This window comes from Stegodyphus dumicola, chromosome 5, assembly GCF_044657685.1.
Source record: "Stegodyphus dumicola isolate Sdum_Otavi_A_Nest chromosome 5, ASM4465768v1".
NCBI lineage: Eukaryota > Metazoa > Arthropoda > Arachnida > Araneae > Eresidae > Stegodyphus > Stegodyphus dumicola.
The window spans coordinates 126,654,003-126,674,185 of record NC_140772.1 but is presented as its reverse complement, the minus strand read 5'-3'; the positions used below and the strand labels follow the sequence as shown (position 1 = coordinate 126,674,185).

Sequence of the window (20,183 nt, the reverse complement as noted above, 5' to 3'; positions counted from 1 at the left end):
CAAATATTCACTGCAAAATTGGGAAAAAGTGCACAATACCATACTCCTTACGCGTTTTTCAAAATAACACATACACATAAACCATGTACACACCGACTTATTTTTACTTAAAAAAACATCCCAGAATTGCACAAAAATGGCATTGCGCACACTCTTCACTATATCCATGTACACTGCTTTTTTCTCATAAATTAGAAAAATTTCACGAAAATACATGACAATTTTCTCAATCTTTAAACCCGGTAAAAAGAACATATATGAAATTACCTGATCGCGAAAAAGTATTTACCCTTTACAAATATGAACATTTCCACATATAAAATAAATAAAATATCCAAAAACTTTTACCTCTAAATCATCTATTACATTATACACGTCACCAACGAATTCATACCGCAAGTATTACAAATACTTAGTATCAAATATTTAAATTATTTCCATGCACGTTTATTTCAACTTAAACGTATACCAAATTCCTACAAACATAAAATTCACAAAATAACTATCATTTCATTAAAATATAATTAAATTCAAAAACACTACTTAAAATATACATGAGCACATACATTAAATTAATAAAAATTACCTTACAATCCTAATTACTTTAAACTAAATCATTGCTAATAACAATTTCCCAATAATACCAAATTCCTTTCCACCTTACGTTTAGAACAATGCATAAAAATAATATCCTCAAATAATTAAAAATACTAACTTACCTAATCTTCTTCAGAATCTTGATTACGTGGCGGATACACTTTTCTAATTCATTCAATAAAATTATTGAAATATTTTTTCTGCGAATTTTTCCTCCATACTTCCTCCACTAAATAAAAAGCAAACTTCTCTTTATCACAATGCCTAAATACCCATTTCAAATTCACTTTAGTTAGGGCCATGGGATCCAAAAATTACACAACACTGTTTCACACAACACAGAATAAAGCTAAATACAAAATTTCCACATTTTTTCCCGATTTCCCCCCTTTTCCAATTAAAGAACCGTAATTCGTCACATTCATAATTAATATCACATGACATATCCCATGATCTCTCATTTCCCTCACGCAAAATAATGCGTAATCGGAACTGAGTACTGCTCACATTATTACCAAAGTCCCAGGTAGTAACCTTTATCGCCTCCAAAATGTCGCCAAACTACCAGTTACCATATTGTAAAGATCAACCATTGATATAATTTAAAGTCTTTAAGAATAACTGGTTGGATCATAGCAGAGCCGACACCCTTGGTGCGAATGATTTTGGTTATGGTATGTATCGATGTGTACATGGACAAAGTAAAGAGATTGTGCAATTCTCTGATGGTTTTTTAAGTGAAAATAGGGGTGAAGTGCAGAATTGCTCATTTATTTGGCACCTTTTACAAGAGTAAGACAAATTGGATTTTTGTCAATTTCCTTTGAATTTTTAAATGAAAATACATTGATGTGTACATGGACAAAGTCAAAAGAGTGCACAGTGCCGAATTTGTGCAATTCTCTGATGTTTAAGTTAAAATAGGTCGATGTGCACATGGATACTGAATTTGTGCAATTCTTAAAAATGTGCCAAGCAGTGGGTGATTTGCACTTTTCCCGAAAATAGGTCGATGTGTACATGGATATTGAGTTTGTGTAACTTGTTATTTTCAAGTTGGCGATTTTGAAAAATGCACAAAGCAGTGCACACTTTCCCAGTTTGTCTCCAAGGGTGCGGGCTCTCCTAGGATTTGACCAAATAACTTTTAAAGTGCTAAAAGAGAATTAATACTATCTTGCTGTTACTAAATTGTACATACTTTATAGCAAAAGTATTTCTTTTCAAATGAAGTTCTTTATTTGAGACAACAATCTAAAAACACCTTTTTTATCAATGAAAAATAACCTTTTGATTATATTTAATCATTGCAGACTTAAAAAATGCTGGATGATATGTCATAACCTAGAAAACGAAATATACCTGGCATGATAAAAGATAAGAATAACACAATTAACAAAATGCATAAGAAAACATTTTAAAACAATAACTGTGCATGGTCTGTTGATAATAAAGTTTCTCAGAGATTTATTACAGTGCATATTTAAATTGTTAACATTATATTTCATTTATTCTAAACAAGGCTAACTAACACGTTGTACCTTGTACATTCAGCTAACATAAAATTACACATGAAATATATTCATGCATTCAAGCAAGTCAATTAGTAGAAAGACCAGCTCATGGGAAAGTTAATATTGGATATTTTCATTCAGTATGAAAATACAGCTGTAATGAAAAGATGAAGTCACGTTATTTAAAAAACAAATCGCATAAGCCTTTTAATATACAAAATTATATTAAGGATCTCAGATTGGTATCGCTATACCAATTTAAGAGGGTTTTCAGCTTGATTTTACCCTTGTATGTGTCTCTTCCTTATTTACGTTCTTAGCTATCTAATCATTTATTTCTCTGAAAATAAACAATTTTCTCTATAGCGATATCATGCATTATTGTTTTAATGAGTTTTTAAGTCAACAAAACGTCTGACTGAAATAATTCACAAAGGAGTGCAGCATGTTACTCAATCGAGATAAAGAAATTACGAACTTTTTTTCTCGTCTTCGATCACATTAATAAACTGCTTTGAAGAATCTTGACTCATTTTTGCCACATTAACTGTTCGCAACAGTGTGAAGCATTTATATAATGGTCGAATTTTACTAAACATTATGAAATCAAAAAAAGAAAAATAACAACTTTTATCTACAAAATTACTTCCGGATTTTAAACGGAGATATCAAAAATCATTCGTCTACGATATTATTATGTTGCCAATTTAATAGAAACAAATATTAGGAATTCAGCGAAGGTTGAAACCAGTGATTGGCGGTTGAATAAACATTCATTTTCTTTTTCTTTCTTTCAGAGTTAAGATAAAAGAATAAAATAAATATATTAGAATTATAAATATTATAGTACATTTACTTATTTTAATAAGCATTGAAATGGAGCACGAAATTATTTTTATTGTATGTAATACATCATTAAATGACGGGATGAATTTAACATCCAATGTGATCCCTGCATCTTCCGCCTCTGACTCTACGGTCAAACAAGGAGAGATACATAATTGAATATTTTGTTGCTTTTATATAATATTAATATAAATCGTAATGCTTCAGAATTATAATGTTCGTCTTAAATTTTTTATTTCGCTTTCCTTCAGTGTCTTCCAAAGTATGGTGTATGAAAAAGATATATAGACGAAGTTTAGAATTTTCCCATCCTCGTCTGCTAGTGTTTTTACGTTTCCAGCAAAAGTATGAAATTTTAATTAAAGAATGTGAAACACATTTGCACATTTAGATTTGCCTGTTAAAATATATTTTCAAATCATCTCTATTAGTTGAAATTTTTGTTTGTTTTTCAAATATTGTGCGTCAATTTTTCAGTGTATATTTTAAAATGTGACCATGAAATGTTTTTATACTGTTGGATGACAGAATTTTATTCTCTAAATAAATATTAAAAGTAAAAATCGCTATAAAAGCCTGCTTATCAAGACTTAAGGTAATAATTTAAATTTTTATGTATTGGATTGTAAGATGTAAGATTATTAAACATTGTGCTTGTCGTATTATAATACTTTTTGATCATGAATTTTACAAAGTTAAAAATTTTATGTATGTATTAAAATATTGATGTTAGACAATGTAGAGATGTAGTCTCAAGCTCTATGTTGACTTGCAAAAAGGTTAAAAACCTTTTAGATTCTACTGTAGAAGAAATATGTTATTAAGTTAAATAAGAATATTTTACAATATATTTTTAAAAAATACCTTTATTCTGTTTCTTACAAAATTATGTATAACTTTTAGGCAAAGAAATAATTTAGCAGTTAAAAAATGTAGTTAACTACTAACATAAAAAGTGGTTTCAAAAATTGCTAAAAATAAATGTTTTTAAACTTTCTAACAGTCTGATATAGGCAGGTCATTCTCTCGCTTTTACTATTTAGTTAAACTAGTATCCCATTTTTTAACCCCCATTTAGCTTCTTATCAGATGCTGTTTTTCCTTAATCATACTTCTAGCCATATGTTCTATTGTATTTCAAATTGTCAGATTATTGAGGGGGCAATTTAATCACTTCAGACAACTATAAAGCAGCATATGTTCAGGCTGTTGTCTTGATGCTATTTAAAACTGTTCCATTACTGACTGTTTGAGCTAAATTTGGATGTTTCTAGACAAATGAATATTCACTAAAGCATCACCTCAAGAGTCGAACAGCTTTTTAGTCATTAGAACAGCTAGTCACCTTGTTACTCAAGATCATTCAAATATAATTTGAACATTTGAAGACCACTACTTCTCATTGCTGGCACTGAGAAAACATTATAAAAGCTAAGACCTGGGGTTCTCAGTCAAAGAGGAATTTCATAAATTCAGGTGATGCAGTCAGCCTTTTATTTAACTGCTAAGCATTTAGTTTATATATATAAAAAACTACTTTATACAAGTTTCGGTGTTTGTCAACAATTTGCATGCTTTTTGTTCAGTTTATAAAACATGTTAAAAAATAATCTGAACCTAAATAAATATGTGAAACATTTTGCTGATAGTCAAATATGCTGGTGAAAAAACAAAAATCTCATCTACGTATATGTGTGATAACAGAATCTCTGTCATAGATATGGAGCTTATTGCAGCAGTTTTTCATGCTTCTTTCCTAAACTCATGACTCACCAATAGGAAAGCAGTATTTTTTTTATGGATATGCAATGAAACATTGTGTTTCGGATGCTTTCCAAATGAAAGTGCACTCAGAATCATTATTTAAACTGAAACTAGACTCATTTGTGAATAATATGCAGGATCAGTTTTTTTTTTTTTTTTTTTTTTTTTTTTTGTCCCTTTTAGCTCCTTTAATGATAAAAATGGCACCATCTTACATGCTGTCTATTGGAAAAGGCAGAAAAGAGGATGTAAGGCAGTGAAATCATGTTCATGAAGCATATCTCCTTATTTAAGTATCATTGACTGTTGAGAAGTTCCAAGTCAACTATAGACAGTTCTGTAATAGTCTTCTTGTGCCAAAAGAAATGACAAATAATAGACTTCATATATCAGAGTTAATCTCAATAATAAAAAGAACGAGCTGTCCTTATTCTTAAAAGATGGCAAGATGATTTTAGATTTTTGAAATCACTTTAGATAATATTTAGCTTCCCCTTGAAACATTGAATTGTATCTGACACATTATCCGGCGATTGAGCACATGCCTCTTCTGGTCTTCATCTAAGTAATGTCTTTCAAAAATTATTAACAGCATCTGACTACTTTCAGAATTATCACAGTGTTTAACCAAACTATCTGCATGATATCAAATTTATTCATAGTATCACATGTAAGCCTTATTTGCTTATGTGATACTTAAGCTGAAAAGAATTTTATCGCATATGCACATTCAAGGTCTAGATAGTACTAGTTATGAAATGCTGAAGCATCTGTCTTTTAAGTCACTGACTGCCCTTCTTGCTGTTTAAGATCATGTGTGGAAAGAATATATTTTCCTCAGTGCATGGAAGAGAGCTGCTATTAATCGTATATGTAAGCCAGGGAAAGATCCGAAGAATCCCTCCATTGGACCATTGTATTTATGAGTTGCATATGTAAGGTGTTTAAAAAAAAGCTAAACAGCCACGTAATTTATTTCTTGGAAAAGAATAATATCATGTCTTATTAAAGTGGTTTTGGTAAAGGAAGAATGACCATGGATAGTATGCTCCTTTTGAAACATCAATTCATAAAGTCTTTGTAAGAAGAAACCATTTTTTTTTTGTCGTAAAGATAGCTTATGGTAAGGCATGGAGATATGGTATACTCCATGACCTTCACACCTTTGGATGTATGATAATCTGTCTATTTTCATTAAAATTTTTTTAGGGCAAGGACTTTTCAAATCAGGATTGGCCCTGTTTTATCAGATACCTCAAGGCTGTGTGCTCGGCATTACTTTGTTCAATTTAAAAAAATGGTCAGACATACAAAGATTTATATTTTCAAAACAGAAGACTGCATGCACTTCTGTAGAAAGTGAGTTCTCCATCCTGAGTCTGAGTTAAATCTTTATGGATTAGTGATTCCAATTGAACCTGAAGTAAAGTTTTTAGAACTGATGTTCAACCAAAAACTGACTTTTGTTCCTCATGTTTTACAGCTGAGGAAGAAGTATACCAAAATATTAAATTTTTTAAGTCTTGGAGAATACCTCCTGAAGCATAGAGTGCATTTACAGAGCGCTTGTCCGCTGTAGACTGTATGCTCTATACAATTCTTTATGAATCTCCATGGCTTTCAGTCTTGTTAAAATTAGATCCAATTCATCATCAGGAACTGCAGATTTATGTTCTGGAGCATTCAGGGCATATCCTGTCCAGAGCCTGTATGTTGATTGTTATGAACCATCACTCCAGTTGAGGCATGAGCAATTGTCTCTTCTGTATTATTTTGATATATTTTCTCAAACTGATCATCCTTTGCTTGATGACTTGTGTGATCTATTTGAAGCACTGCCATCTTGTGTACCTTCTTTTTCATTAAGAGCTCATTCTTTGATTGAAGAGCATTTCATGTCTGATGTTTCCACCGAAGCAGTGAGCATTTTGAAATCCCACCATGGAAGTATTCATATATCAATATTCTTGATGTTTTCCGCCATCATGACGAGAGAAACACTATCAAGGTCATATACAAACAGTGTCTTCAGAGAGGATGTTTGTGGTGTATGGAGAGATCTGAGTAAAGTTTCATATCAACAAAATGTTTGCTAATTGTAAGACAGAATTCTAATACGAAATATAATAGGTTTTATATGACTTGACAATAAAATATCAAGGTACTTTTCCGTTTCGCCGGCGCAAATCTCGCCAAGACGACTTTGTTGGCGATAACATACAGTATACACATAAAAAATGTTAACAAATGTTAATTCTAAACATTTTCTATTTTGAAGGCACAAACATTTTAATATGGTTTAAAATTTTGTAAAAAGCTAATAAATAAAGACAATAAATTTGTAAAAAGACATAATTTAAGAATTTACTATGCTTTCATGGTTCAAATTCCTGATTCGTAGGTTCGTATCACATGACCCCAAGTGATCTCATCTCACGTAAACTATGCTATAAAAATCTAATTCTCTCAGTAATTATGTACAGTAATTTCAAGTTAAATCTTAATTTGGAATACAATTTTAAATGCAAGAGTTATTTCAGTTCTTACGAATAGCTTACTGAGAAATTATGTAAAACCGCAGTGCTTTACTTCGCTAGTGCATTCTCATTATAATTGATGGATCTAACACTTGATTTTGCCTTTTCTATATTTTTGCCTTCGTGTGAACGGTGTGATTGCATTCTAATTGACTTAATTACCACGAATGGTCTTAGGGCATACAATTTAACTATCTTGTAAAAATTCTATGTAATTGTATGCCAGCATTCAAAGAAACAAGAAATGGCTGCGATTTGTTTTGAAAATGAGGCGTAAAAGGTTACCAGCGAATATATTCCTTTTGGCATCCAGTTGTACCATTATTGGCGACTTTATCGTTTGCGCCGGCAAAACGGAAAAGTACCAATATCAAAATTTGTTTATGCTCAGTTTATATAAAACGTACATGCGATGTGAGCAGTATGATTTGCAAGTCTCCTTTCTTTCAACATACAAATTTTTATGCATGTTCTGTGAAAAATTCTTTATAAATTAATATATTATAAAAATATAAAAACAGCTTTTTTAATTGTCATACTGTTAATCATATATGTGTCTTGCTATTGCTTGATGGAATTTTGATCAGCCTGAATGTAAGACAATGTTACATAAAACACTGGTGAAAAAAATGAAAGAAAGGGTTAACTATAAAAATTCTTGTAACTTGAATGTTTTTTCAGTAAGAACATAACACTTGCCCAAGATCTTTGTTATTTTATCATTCCTGACATGCAAATTAAAGCCAAAATGCAAGCTTTACAGAATTTTTTCATTCTGTGTGTTAGGAGTTTTTGCAATAAGAAAGTATATTCCTGATTAATAGAATCTTGAAGCTTCTAAGAGTGCTAGGTGGGAGGGTGCAGTGATGCAAGTTAGTGTCCTAGTGCATCCTACAAATCTTCTGTTGGATTAAAATCTAAAGAATATGTGGACGACTCCATCCTGTGGATTCCTTTGCTCTAAGATTGGCGGTCAATAGTGAAGTGGGATAAGATGAATATTATCATCCATTAAGAGGAAGTTATTACCAGTTGCACATCTAAACTACTTGACATATGGATTAAGAACTTCATCTCTATATCTTTCAGCATTCATAGTTGAATTAGTAAAATTGTGTAGCTCAGTGCACCCATTCAAAATGATGCTCACCCATATCATTATACTACCACCTTTATACAGATGCTTTTCACAGATGTGTTCATGATTATTACATGTGTTTTGATCTCTTCAGGTCTGGAATGCATCTGGAATTGCTTTCCAAACAAAAGTGATGCTCGTAAGATTTAAGTTTTAGTTTATGGCACTCCAATCAAGATGAACTCTGCCCCACTGCAAGTGAAGGTTTTCCTTGCATGCAGCTTTCTTCTGGCAACCTGCCATTCATGATACCTACAGCTAGGTTAGTTCCTATAGCTGTGCCAAACTCCCTTGCATTCTGAAGTAATGTCAGTTGTCTATTTTTTTTAGCAAATGGTGCCAAATAATGGTCTTGAGAGTATGTTGTGGAACATTTTTTACCTTGATCTAGTTGTCTGCGTACAGTGCAGTGTCTTTAAACTATTTCCAGATTCTGAACAGAATGCTTTGACTTAGGTCTTTACAGATCTGTGTCTGTCTGGCAGCCATTTTTTCCAACTGCATGCCATTTTCACAATCTATCATTGCCTTCTCAATGATGTATTTCGCTTTCCACATACATATAAAAATTTTATTCATCTACTTGTCCAGTCTTTGAAATCAGAATTTGATGCCTCCACTTATACTTCTTTTCACATACCCCAAAAGCTTGGGACAAAAATTTGCATATTTCTGTGTAAAAAAAAAATCCTACTGGACTACCTGATAACGTTGATCTTGAGGTACCAACCACCTACCTGTTACTGGATTCCACTTAATAGAAATAACATAAAGCAAATTTTTATTGTAGTTCCTTTAATTTTCTCAGTATTATAAGTCGTGGCAATTTCTAGCTACAGATGATGCCATTAATTTCTGATACAAATTCATAATTTTAGCACTCCAGCGGAAATTAATTTCAACCTCTTATTCACAAGAATACAGAAATCCATCAAAAATGTTGATAACATATGATATATGTCATCATATAACATTGCATATATTTGTGTTATCTCAAGCTTGTGATGCTTTTTGGGTAAAAGAAGATATACAAGTTAGTACCCTTATACAGAATGTGTACTTGAAATAGAATAATGATTTGACTTCAGTACCCTTATACAGAATGTGTACTTGAAATATAATAATGATTTGACTTCACTTGCACAGTCCTACAAGATTCCATATGCAGTATGCAGTTAAAACATGAATACTTGCACTAGTTTCAAATTTAGATTAAGCAATAAATCCTAGGGTATTTAGTGAACATAAGTTTCTTTCATAAAAATTTTACATAAAACCAAAGAAAAAATTATTTTACTATATTCTGTGCACTGTTGTGATGACCGTAATATTTTTAATAAACTGTGCAGTTGAGTTTACAGATATAAATGTTCAGAAAGGTAGGAAGATTTTATGTATACATTTGCCAAAATATGTAAGGGACTAAATTCTTTTTGCCTTTATTTTGATCAGTTAATACAGAATTCATGTGAGTAGTAAAGCCAATGTTTTAGAAGAAATGTAATTCTTTTTTAATGAATAACTATTAAGTACAAATTGTTGTGTCTTAAGATATGCTTTAATTTTACAATTTTATTTCAGTTCATTTCAGAATTCATTTGAACAATTTAGAATGGCTTCATCATCTACCAGCATTGAAAATAACAATGAATGTGATAAAAAAGAAGAAAAAACAAGGTATAAAAATAGACTAGCACTGGAAAGATCTCCATATTTATTACAGCATGCATCTAATCCAGTTGACTGGTAAAATATTGCTTATTTGTTATATGCTCATATTTGTTATCTGATATATGTATAATTATGATGATAATGTCAGAGGTCTTTATTATGTCATTATCAACTTGTAAGTAACATACGGTTAAACTTTGATTAGCAAAAACCGAAGAAAGCAGAAAACTAGTTTGAGTAATAAAATTTGATTACAGAGGAAAATTAATGTTAGTTTCAAATTTTCATTTAGGCATTCAGTTCAAGTATTCAGGTCTTTTGTAAATTTATACAAATGCTATACTTTAAATTGAGAAAGTGGTTAACAGAGGGTTAACTTTTATTATAAACCATTCTTCTAAATCTGCTGAACATATTTAAATACTAATTTCTGGGGGTTGTTTGAGTTTTCTTAGAATAAACCTGTGATTCCTTGGTGTTAGCTTAAAATGTGTTCCTGACTCCAGTGCATTTTCAACAATTCCATACAATTTCCATCATTTTATTACATGAAAGATAGTTAAATGCTTTATATCGACAATTTTTAATATGTCTGGAATACTTTTGCCATCTGTAAAAAGAATGGTTATTAAATTTCTAACAGACTTGTTCATTAATTTGTAGCATCTTGCCATGTTCACTTCAGATGTAAGTCTAATAATATATTTTGCTAAACAAGTAAAAATTTCCAAGTGTACACAATTAATTTTTATGATGTATTTTCATTTGAAACAAAAAATTATAGTGAGAAACGTTGTGTACAAAAACATTTCAATGAAACTTTGGAGTGTCCATTAGATTTATTTTCTGCTGACCATTGCAGCTGTAAATTCTCATTTTAACAGTACCCATTATTTTTATTCTTTAATTGGCTTGAAATTACTTTTAATTGTAAACATAATCACTTGAATCCAAATATTTATTTATTTATTTTTTTGTGAAAGTCATAAAACATCCTGCAAATATTCTTTGCATGGTGTTTGCTGTCATTTTTGTAGCATAAGCCTTTGATACAATAGTTTCCAATGTCAGTTCTTCTTCTTGAGGTTGAGTTTGTCAGGTATAAGGCACCTCTGCCTAAATAGCATTTTGTGCTAAACGTACTAAACCCAGTGCTTCCTAGCCCCAATTGTTTGGGTTATACCCACTTTATTTATAAAGTCTAACAGCCCCTTAATAGAGCTGAGGTTTAATTTCTTTTAGTATTGAAAATACTTAAAGTAGTCAATGTTACCAGAAGTTCAAGGCCAGTAGCCTGTTCCTCTAATAAACATTTCCAGGATGTCCCTGAATGAGTACAGCCATCTTGACCATGTAAGAGCCTCTCTGAAGGTATAACTTTCAGGTCTGTCTCTTTTGGCAATCTTCAGGGTTGTATTTTGCTCCATCCTTTGAAATCGCTTTTTTCACCTTTCCGTTGGATTTTTTCAACCCAAGATTTTCAATTCTTGGGCATCTTTCTTTTCTTTTCTCTTTTTCTTTCTTTCTTTCTTTTTTTTTTTCCCCTTCTTTTTTTTTTTTTTTTTTTTTTTTGTGCTGCAGACATTTACTTTTTGATTTTGATTTTATCTAGTGAGGCAGCATGCTTTTGATAGCTCTCTTTCCTTCTCCAGATGTTGACTGAGTAACTTGGATAGAGGTCATTTCTACCTCATGCGATGAAGGACTAATTTGTGCTCCTTCGATTGATTTCTTCTGGATTTCTTTGTTTTGAGAAAAAAGGTCTACCTCAGAAGTTTTGCCTGCAGAAGCAAAATTTCTAGTTATGTTCTAATTTTCAGCCTTATATAGACTAGAAAAGAAAGTACAGGATAAAAAAGGACCATCCAGTATTGCCTGTTGCTGGGTAAGGTAAAATACTCTAGAAGTTGCCAGACATTCTAGAGGCTCCGTTAAGACACTAGAATGTGTACCTAGGATGAATGACATATGCAGTGTCATAGGCATGGGTCACATAATACCAGGGTTACAGGAGGGGGTTCACGGCTTCTTATTCAAAGCATCTTGTGAGATAATACAGGACATCTGGCTATCCACCACCTGTTGATGCACCTGGTAGCCACTCAAGTAATGCCAGTTACAATTCCAGTAGTAATTTTGAAATTGCTTTAGTGAGTGAATGATTTTATAAACCTTGATTTGATAAATTGATAAAAATAAACTCTTCCCCAAAAGGCTGCAGTTTAGTTACATAACTATCAATTTAACTGCATTCTTTTATAAAAGTGAAGTCTGCAATATCTTTCAGAAGCATTCAAAGAAAAATAATTTGTATGACTTAATTCAGTCTCTATTTTCCCAGATACTTTTTTTCTGACAGTTTCTATTGTGATACAAATGTTCTAAGTATTCTTTATATTTTGATTCAGCCAAAGATTAGCAGTGCTGCATGCTTTGCATTTTTATCAGTAATACCAAAAGGACAAAAAAAAAAAAAAAAAAAAAAAAAAAAAAACTGTTTTCAACATTTAGGAATTATATTACATTTTCGTGATAATATTAATAGCAGATCTGATTAATTTAAACTTCTTTCCTTTGAATGATTCATTGAAGGTGGAATCATTTGTATTTATGTTTACATGAAATGAATTTACTGTGTTGTTTACACTGAAGTCCTTTTTACTTCCTTGTACGAAGTAAAAAGGAATTATTGTAAACACGAAACGTTTCAGGCATCATATTTCAACGAAAATATCCATTTTGACCGCTATCGAATGCAATTTAATGATGTTTTTGCATGACATCTGTACATAAGAACAGAATAAAAGATTATTTTCTTTCCAAAAAATTATAAAACTGATTTAAAATGAATTCTGAAGAGAATTTTTTTCTTTTGCATTCAAATTTTTGATCCACCAACATGTCACTAGTTTAATAATGCATGAAAAACAGTGAGCATGTATTTTAGAATAAAGGATATAGAAGCATGCTTTGAAGATTATATGATGCACATAACACAAAAATAAATATGCAAAGAATAATTAGTCTTTAGAACAAAAAAAAATATGTAAAACCAAAGAAATGAGAATTCTTGTTCACTCATCCAAAATCATAGCAATCTGAAATGTTACTTTTTGTTATTTATATATCAGTATCAGGGTCTGTATGATTTCTGTTATTCACAAGTGAAATTCTGTGTAGGTATCCTTGGGGATCTGAAGCTTTTGAAAAGGCTGTTCATGAAGATAAAATGATCTTTCTATCAGGTATGTGTTATAAAATTTTGGATGATAATGATAATAGTGCTAGTGCATAAATTGATACCTTTTATGTTTAGTGAAGTATTTTTAAAGTAAATATATTTTGCTTTTAGCATAAGAAGTGCATCTGTTCTTTAATAATAATAAACATTTTTTTCAAATATTCATAATGTAGTAGTCAGTAATAAAGAGAAATGACAGTCTTTGTTAGCTGGACGAATGCAGACATAGGAAAAGGATATTATGATATTAATTATTGATTTTAATGTTATTATATTTCTAAGCAAACACGGAAATATCCCTCCTCGTGATTGGATGTCGGTTCCGATGACATCATTTCCTCTCCGCTTAGGAACGCCTGGACTTTGCCTGGGCTCGAGGGTACAACACCATACCGTTCGTTTACCTTCTGAGTTCAGAAAAGATTATTACGCGTGTTGTATTTTTGTTGCTATGAGATTACACTTACGACAATGTGGTGAATTTAATATAAAAAATGTAATTTATTTTCCCTAGTGAAAGAAAGCATTATTTCTTCTTGTGCTAACTCTGTAAATATGTATTAATAATATTAAGTGCAGAAAATTTTAATGAATGTCTTCATTTAAAACCCTTCATCTTAAAAGTGCTGTAATTATTAATTCATTATTTCATGTTCATTTCATATCCATTTTCTGCAGATGCAATCTCTGAAAGCAAGATACAAGTCACTTTTCGGAAATAACAGAAATGATGTTGGGAGCTAACAAAGTACAGAGTAAATTCATAAAATTTATTTCTGAAGTTAGACTAATATAGATTTGGAACAGAGAAATAGTGATATGTACAGTAGACTCCCGATTATCCGCAGACGGGTTATCCGCACCTGACGCACATTTTTTTTTTTTTTTTTTTTTTACAAGGGTAAAGCAAAGAAAATAAAAATGTTCATGAAACTGAGCGAAACGTTAAATTTGCTAACATCATGCTTATTTATGGCAAAAATATCCCAGGCCTTCTCGGAACCTTCCCCTCTGATGAGTAAGTGATTTCTTACTCATTCTTGCAGTGCCCGCTCCACCCCCTCTCTCGTCTTAATCTTACTGACACGTCCACTTCCTCCCACTCGCCATTGTTAGTTTAAGCCTGATAGTGTTTGCCAACCGGTCGGAGTTAATTATTGAGTTCAGTGCTTGTGCTTTTTGGTTTTGTTTTTTCGTTACGATTTAAAATGTCAGGAAAACGAAAGAAAGTTATGTTGACGATTGCGCAAAAACTAGAATTAATTTCCAAAGTAGCAAACAGCGCCACATGGCAGCAGATGGAATTGGATTACGGAATCGCGGAAACAACAATGTGTGAGATTCTAAAGCAAAAAGACAAACTGGTGAACTTTGCATCAATGTCGGACAGTGCTTCCGCAATGAAAACGCGAAAAACTATGAAGGGTTCTACCTTTGATGAGCTAGATATGGCATTGACAGAGTGGCTAGCTGAAGTTCGAAAAGAGGGTACTCCTGTAAATGGTCTTATCATTGCGGCAAAGGCAAAAACCTTTTTTGAGTTGTTAGGCCTGAAAGGAAATTTTGATGCATCTTCTGGCTGGTTGACTCGTTTTAAGCAGCGATATGGAATTCGAGAATTTGGACTTCATGGGGAGAAACTTAGTGGTGACCAACAAGCAGCTAACGATTTCCACCATGGATTTGAAGAATTTGTTTTAAAAGAAGAGCTATCTTTTGAACAAATTTACAATGCCGACGAATACAGTACATATGTATTAATTTTTCTATGTATCCTTGATGCCTCTCGTAAGTACAAAGCACTTTTCTGTTTTCATTAACAAAATACATTTTAGGTTAGTTTTGAGTGATATACTAAAATATTAAGCGTTAGTTAAACATTTCCTGCTGTTTATTTCACGTTTTATTGTTCATAAAATGATTTATCAAAGTTGGAATGACTGTTTTCTCTTTTGCTATACCCATTTTTAGCTTTTTTCGGATTATCCGCGGCGGCCACGCCACCCAATTCCGCGGATAACCGGGAGTGTACTGTATTTTAATTTGATTAATATTTCTTTGCCGATTTTGTAATGTGTAACATCTTTTGTACCTTTGCATAAAAAAGTGTTTGTCAGAGAAGGCAGTTTCTTTTCTTGTACACGTGTATTGAATTCAGCAACGGCACTGAATGCACTTTTTTCTTTCTTTTAAAGGAAATGAATATTAGAATGACATGGACATTAACATAGAAATAACATAACATTTGAAAAATAAGTATTTTCTGCAATGTGATAAGAACAGAGTGCAACAAAATTTCAATAATAATATACTTTTTAGCACACAATGCCTATATAGTTGGATCAAGATTGTCATGTTTTGGTTTTTGCAGTAAATTCATGAACTCAGCTATTTATAAAATCTAAATGCTTAAGATTGCTTCTGATATTAACAGCATCTTTGAAAGATTTTATAATTTTATAATTTCATGAAACAACAAGCCATATTCAGAATGCTACAGCTAAATTTTTTCATTTCAAAGAAAATAAACGATAATTTTCACGCTTCCGTCTCATTCATGCAAGTCATTTATCGAAAACAAAACCGTAAGAATCCTGTCTAAACATCATTACATGACAGAAAATGATGTCATCGGAAAGAATGTCCAATCACATGTATGGATTTTTCCCTATGCGCGTGGTGCGGTATAGAATGCTTATATGCATCCAATCAAGAGATTTTTTGTTGCTTGATATATATTAGCTTATAATAAGATATTTTACTTTCTTACTTTCGTTAATAATATATATGTCATCTTGATGAATGTAAGTTTAGGAAAATACACACTAAAATTGGTAAATATACATATTTACGTAATAAAGGCTCTTTAAATACATTTTTTCATGGCATATCCAAAAACCTGGGCCACTTAGAGGGTTAACCCTTTGTGGCTCAGTGTTCCACTACATGGAACACCCAAATTGAATCGTATCTGAAACCTTTAAATTCAACTGTAAATAGATAAAAATGCCTTTATAATATACTTTGAACTTTTCTTTTTAAACAGTAGATAGCAGCATATCACAAGGAGACACAGAATTTTCATTTATTATGTGTTATTAAAATCCACTTTTTTCAAGTAATTTTCTCTATTTTTTAATGATATAAAAAATTTTATTTGGAAAAAAAAAATAGGCATAATTTTGCTGGCTGTACTCCAAATTATTTGTTCTATATTTTTTAAATCTTTCATACAAAAACCATACGCAGAATCATTGAAATATTAAGAGTTAGTTAAACATTTCCTGCTGTTTATTTCACGTTTTATTGTTCATAAAATGATTTATCAAAGTTGGAATGACTGTTTTTTCTTTTGCTATACCCATTTTTAGCTTTTTTCGGATTATCCACGGCGGCCGCGCCACCCAATTCCGCGGATAACCGGGAGTGTACTGTATTTTAAATTGTTCCATTAGCGGGAACACTGCGCCTTTAGCGATCTCATGCTGTTACGAATCAGAACATCTGTGCTTAGGAGAGAACATCCGTTGTTTATGTTTTCTGTTTCCGTTGTTTGGGGAGGGGGATGAATTCAAACAAAGCAGTATTGAGGGCTGAGGTGTGTTTTGTGTTATGAAAGTGTTAGCATAAATTTAGGTATTTTGCATAATGAAACTCGAAAGGCATACGAAACGGACGTGCGCCAAGATATATGTTGGCGAGAGAAAGTAAAGTTTGTGTGCAATGCAGTATATTTGATTCTCACCTTAGCTACTTGTACCTGGCCAAAGGTCTAATTCAGTTAGTGCTTTATCATTCAGGTACTGTGTCAGCGTATGTTCCTGTTTCTCTTTTTAATTGCCTAAATAGGTAAGCATGATGATATTTAGGACTGATGATTATTCTATGTAAGTTATTCTTTTCAGTACTTCAGTGTTTTAATGTCTGTGATGATTGTTACTTTAATTGGTGTTCTACTTAAGTTAAGCAAAATTCTCCTATTTTATATTTAAATAAAGATTTCATAGTTAATTTTTTGACTTGTGATTCTTTAATGAAAACTGCGCTTGAGGAAACTTACTCATTACGCCTTCAGTGCTAATGCACAAACCAACCGAAAGCCCTAATATTGGCATCTCGAATTTTTTGGGAGTAGTTTTTAGACGGGAATTTTATTAGTAGCTTGACTCATCTTTACTTAGACCTGCGCAAATTTTTTGCTGTCGCTTTTTAGTCTCATTCCCATTTATTTTCAATAACTGTGTAGATATTTTTCATGTATGTATATATTATAGGCTTATTTTTCTTTATTGTTAATATTAATCATAGTTAATTATTTTAATTGTAGTTGGTTTGTGCTTCCATCAAAAAGGTGTGACTTGCTTTGAACAATTTCACAAAGCTAAGAAATAGGAAAATTTGTAAATATTTTGGTATATAGGACTTGTGTGTATAGATATCTATCTCATTTATCCATATATATTCAAGAATATTGTGTATATCCTAGAAACCATGTATACAGCCATAATACAGAGTTTTTTCATTCTTATACAAACGCTTCTACTCATTTTCGTGCTTCACTGCAATGCTCGCTTAGTCGCACTTTTAAAAGCTCTGGTGGCGCAGTGTTCCACCTCATGGAATACCCACAGAATTAAAACGGTAAGTGCAAATTTTACAAAATTTTACCTGTATACTCCTTTAGGACTAAATAGACTGCATACAACTTTTTTGTTGAAATTTCAACGTTAACGTATAGTACGCTGCAAAGGGTTAAGCAATATGATTTGTATTCTACAACAATTATAGAACAGGGATTAATTTTGAAATGATGCACTTCCTAAAGATTTTGTTTTTAGAACTGCACTTCTGTTTTTAGAACAGAAAAGAAAAAGAACAGAATTAAATGGAAAACTTTAAGGGCTACTATAAAATACAGTTTTACGAGACAGGCATACATACATAAATACACAAATATTAATATGTGAGTGTAGGGGGATTTCAATATAAAAAATAATTTTATCACATTGCCAGTTAAACATTATAATTTTTTTTAAATTTGATTTATTGATTTTATGTTAGATGTTGTCTTTTATATAACATATGAATGTACATTTTTACATGTTTAAGGATTTTACTTTTGACCATAAATAAATTTAGAGCTTTGATTTGTTAAATATATAGAAATCTCAATATGTTAATATTTTATATTTGTAAAGAAAGTTTTTATTCATAATGGATAATTCAAGTTACACATAATTTACATTATTCAAGATGCTGTAATCTGATTTTTAATAATGCAGAAAGGTGAAATTATGTTATAAAACTGAAAGCAATGATATAGTGATTTTTACCCAATTCTGAATGTCATTTACAGTGGAATCTCAGACCATGAACAAGTTGATTCACAAACAAATTATTTGAACAAGAAATGATTCAGATGACAAATGGTGTTACAAGTTATGAATGCTCAAGTTAGCAATGTATGATTTTGAAGGTGTGTTGAGATAACATGTGTACATAATCAACACCGAGGAACTTCTGGAAATACCATTTTAATGTTGTCCATTACTTACCTTTCACTAGCAAAGCATGGTGGCAAGTGACTCATAGCTCCATGAAATCTGCTTGGAAGAAATTATGGCCATATTGGGTTGCAGGCATTTTGATACTTTTGACGGGGGGGGGTATTGTTGTTTTCTATGATATTGTTTCTCTAGCAAAACTATGGGCTAAGAAATTAGCAATGAAGATGTGGAGAAGTTTCTAGATTGACCATAAAAATGAGCTGAACATGACAGAACTACAACTTCAAAAGCAGCAAAACAAAAGGCAATTTATGAAGAAATGTCTTCTCTAACACTAGTTCTCTGAACAGCAAAACTTGTGCAAAATTTCACCCTGATAAACCAATACAAAGCTTCAGCATAGGTATTTTCAAAGATAATGCCTTGTCTCATTTTAGAATCATTTTAAAACACAGGCAACCATAAATCATATTGCACAAACATTGAGTAAAGTGGTACTTACCAAGTGGTTGAAAGCAGAGTTAGATGGTACTTAGAGGCAAACAAAAGATAAAAGAAGATGACCCCTAAAGACAGTTACTTAATATTTTTATGGAAAAGAATTTTGCATCTATACAATAAAATCTTTCACATCATATTCCACTTATGCCATTCACTCTCCCCTTACAAGTACAGTAAAATTAAATTAAATTTTTATCTGTTTAATATTATGTTTATATTTTTGTATTATATTCCCATTGGTTTGGGGTTATGAACTTGAACACAAAATACTGTTTTAAAATTTAAATAAGCAATCATCTGTAGTCCAGAAATAAATTAATCAATTTATGTTGATACCTATGTTGAAAATCGTTTTGGTTTCCAAGTATTTTAGTCCATGAATGGCTTTCAGGAAAGAATTAAATTCACGAACCAAGGTTTCACTGTATTTATAAAAAAATTATATGGTGTGAAAGAACTGTCACGTGAAATAATTAAATATAATCAGTAGCTTTTCAAAGTAGGTATGTTTTCATTATAAATTGCTTAGTATTGAATGAACTATTTAACATTTAATCCATTATTATAAATATTTTGCTTTGCGTTATGAAATATTGCAGTGTATTATGTTACATTTTTTATAATTTAAAAATATTTACAAGAAAATATTGCTTTTTTGTAATTTTTTGAGGGGGCGAAGAAATGTAATTTTTTTATGAAAAGTTTACATTTGAAAGTTACATATACAGTAGAACCTCACTTATGCAAATTTAAATTTTTCATTTGGAATTTTCAGTAATTCAGAAAATCTTGATTAATAAAATATTAAACTGCTTGTATATAAGGACTAGCTTTAAAGAGATAATGTATATCAAAACATAATAATTT

The 20,183-nt window shown here is 31.3% G+C and overlaps 2 protein-coding genes across 5 annotated transcripts in view; one reads left to right on the top strand and one right to left on the bottom strand.

Annotated features, from left to right (window-relative positions):
* LOC118198396 (enoyl-CoA delta isomerase 1, mitochondrial-like) overlaps positions 1-2,804 on the bottom strand; it is a 56,177-nt gene extending 53,373 nt beyond the window's left edge. Inside the window, exon 1 of the mRNA XM_035370060.2 lies at positions 2,590-2,804. Coding sequence (XP_035225951.1) covers positions 2,590-2,710 — 121 coding nt within the window. The 5' untranslated portion in view covers positions 2,711-2,804. The remainder of the gene's footprint in view (positions 1-2,589) is intronic.
* Positions 2,805-2,883: 79 nt separating this feature from the next.
* Positions 2,884-20,183, top strand: part of LOC118198397 (spermatogenesis-associated protein 20) — a 99,907-nt gene continuing 82,607 nt past the window's right edge. The window contains exons 1-3 of one of the 4 annotated variants that reach the window (XM_085817037.1): positions 2,884-3,302; positions 9,978-10,073; positions 13,248-13,312. In XM_085817037.1, the coding sequence (XP_085673163.1) occupies positions 3,172-3,302; positions 9,978-10,073; positions 13,248-13,312 (292 nt within the window). In that variant the 5' untranslated portion in view covers positions 2,884-3,171. Of the gene's footprint in view, positions 3,303-3,347; positions 3,553-9,977; positions 10,143-13,247; positions 13,313-20,183 lie in introns of those variants that run through there. The other 3 variants (XM_085817036.1, XM_085817039.1, XM_085817038.1) reach the window with 3 other exon arrangements.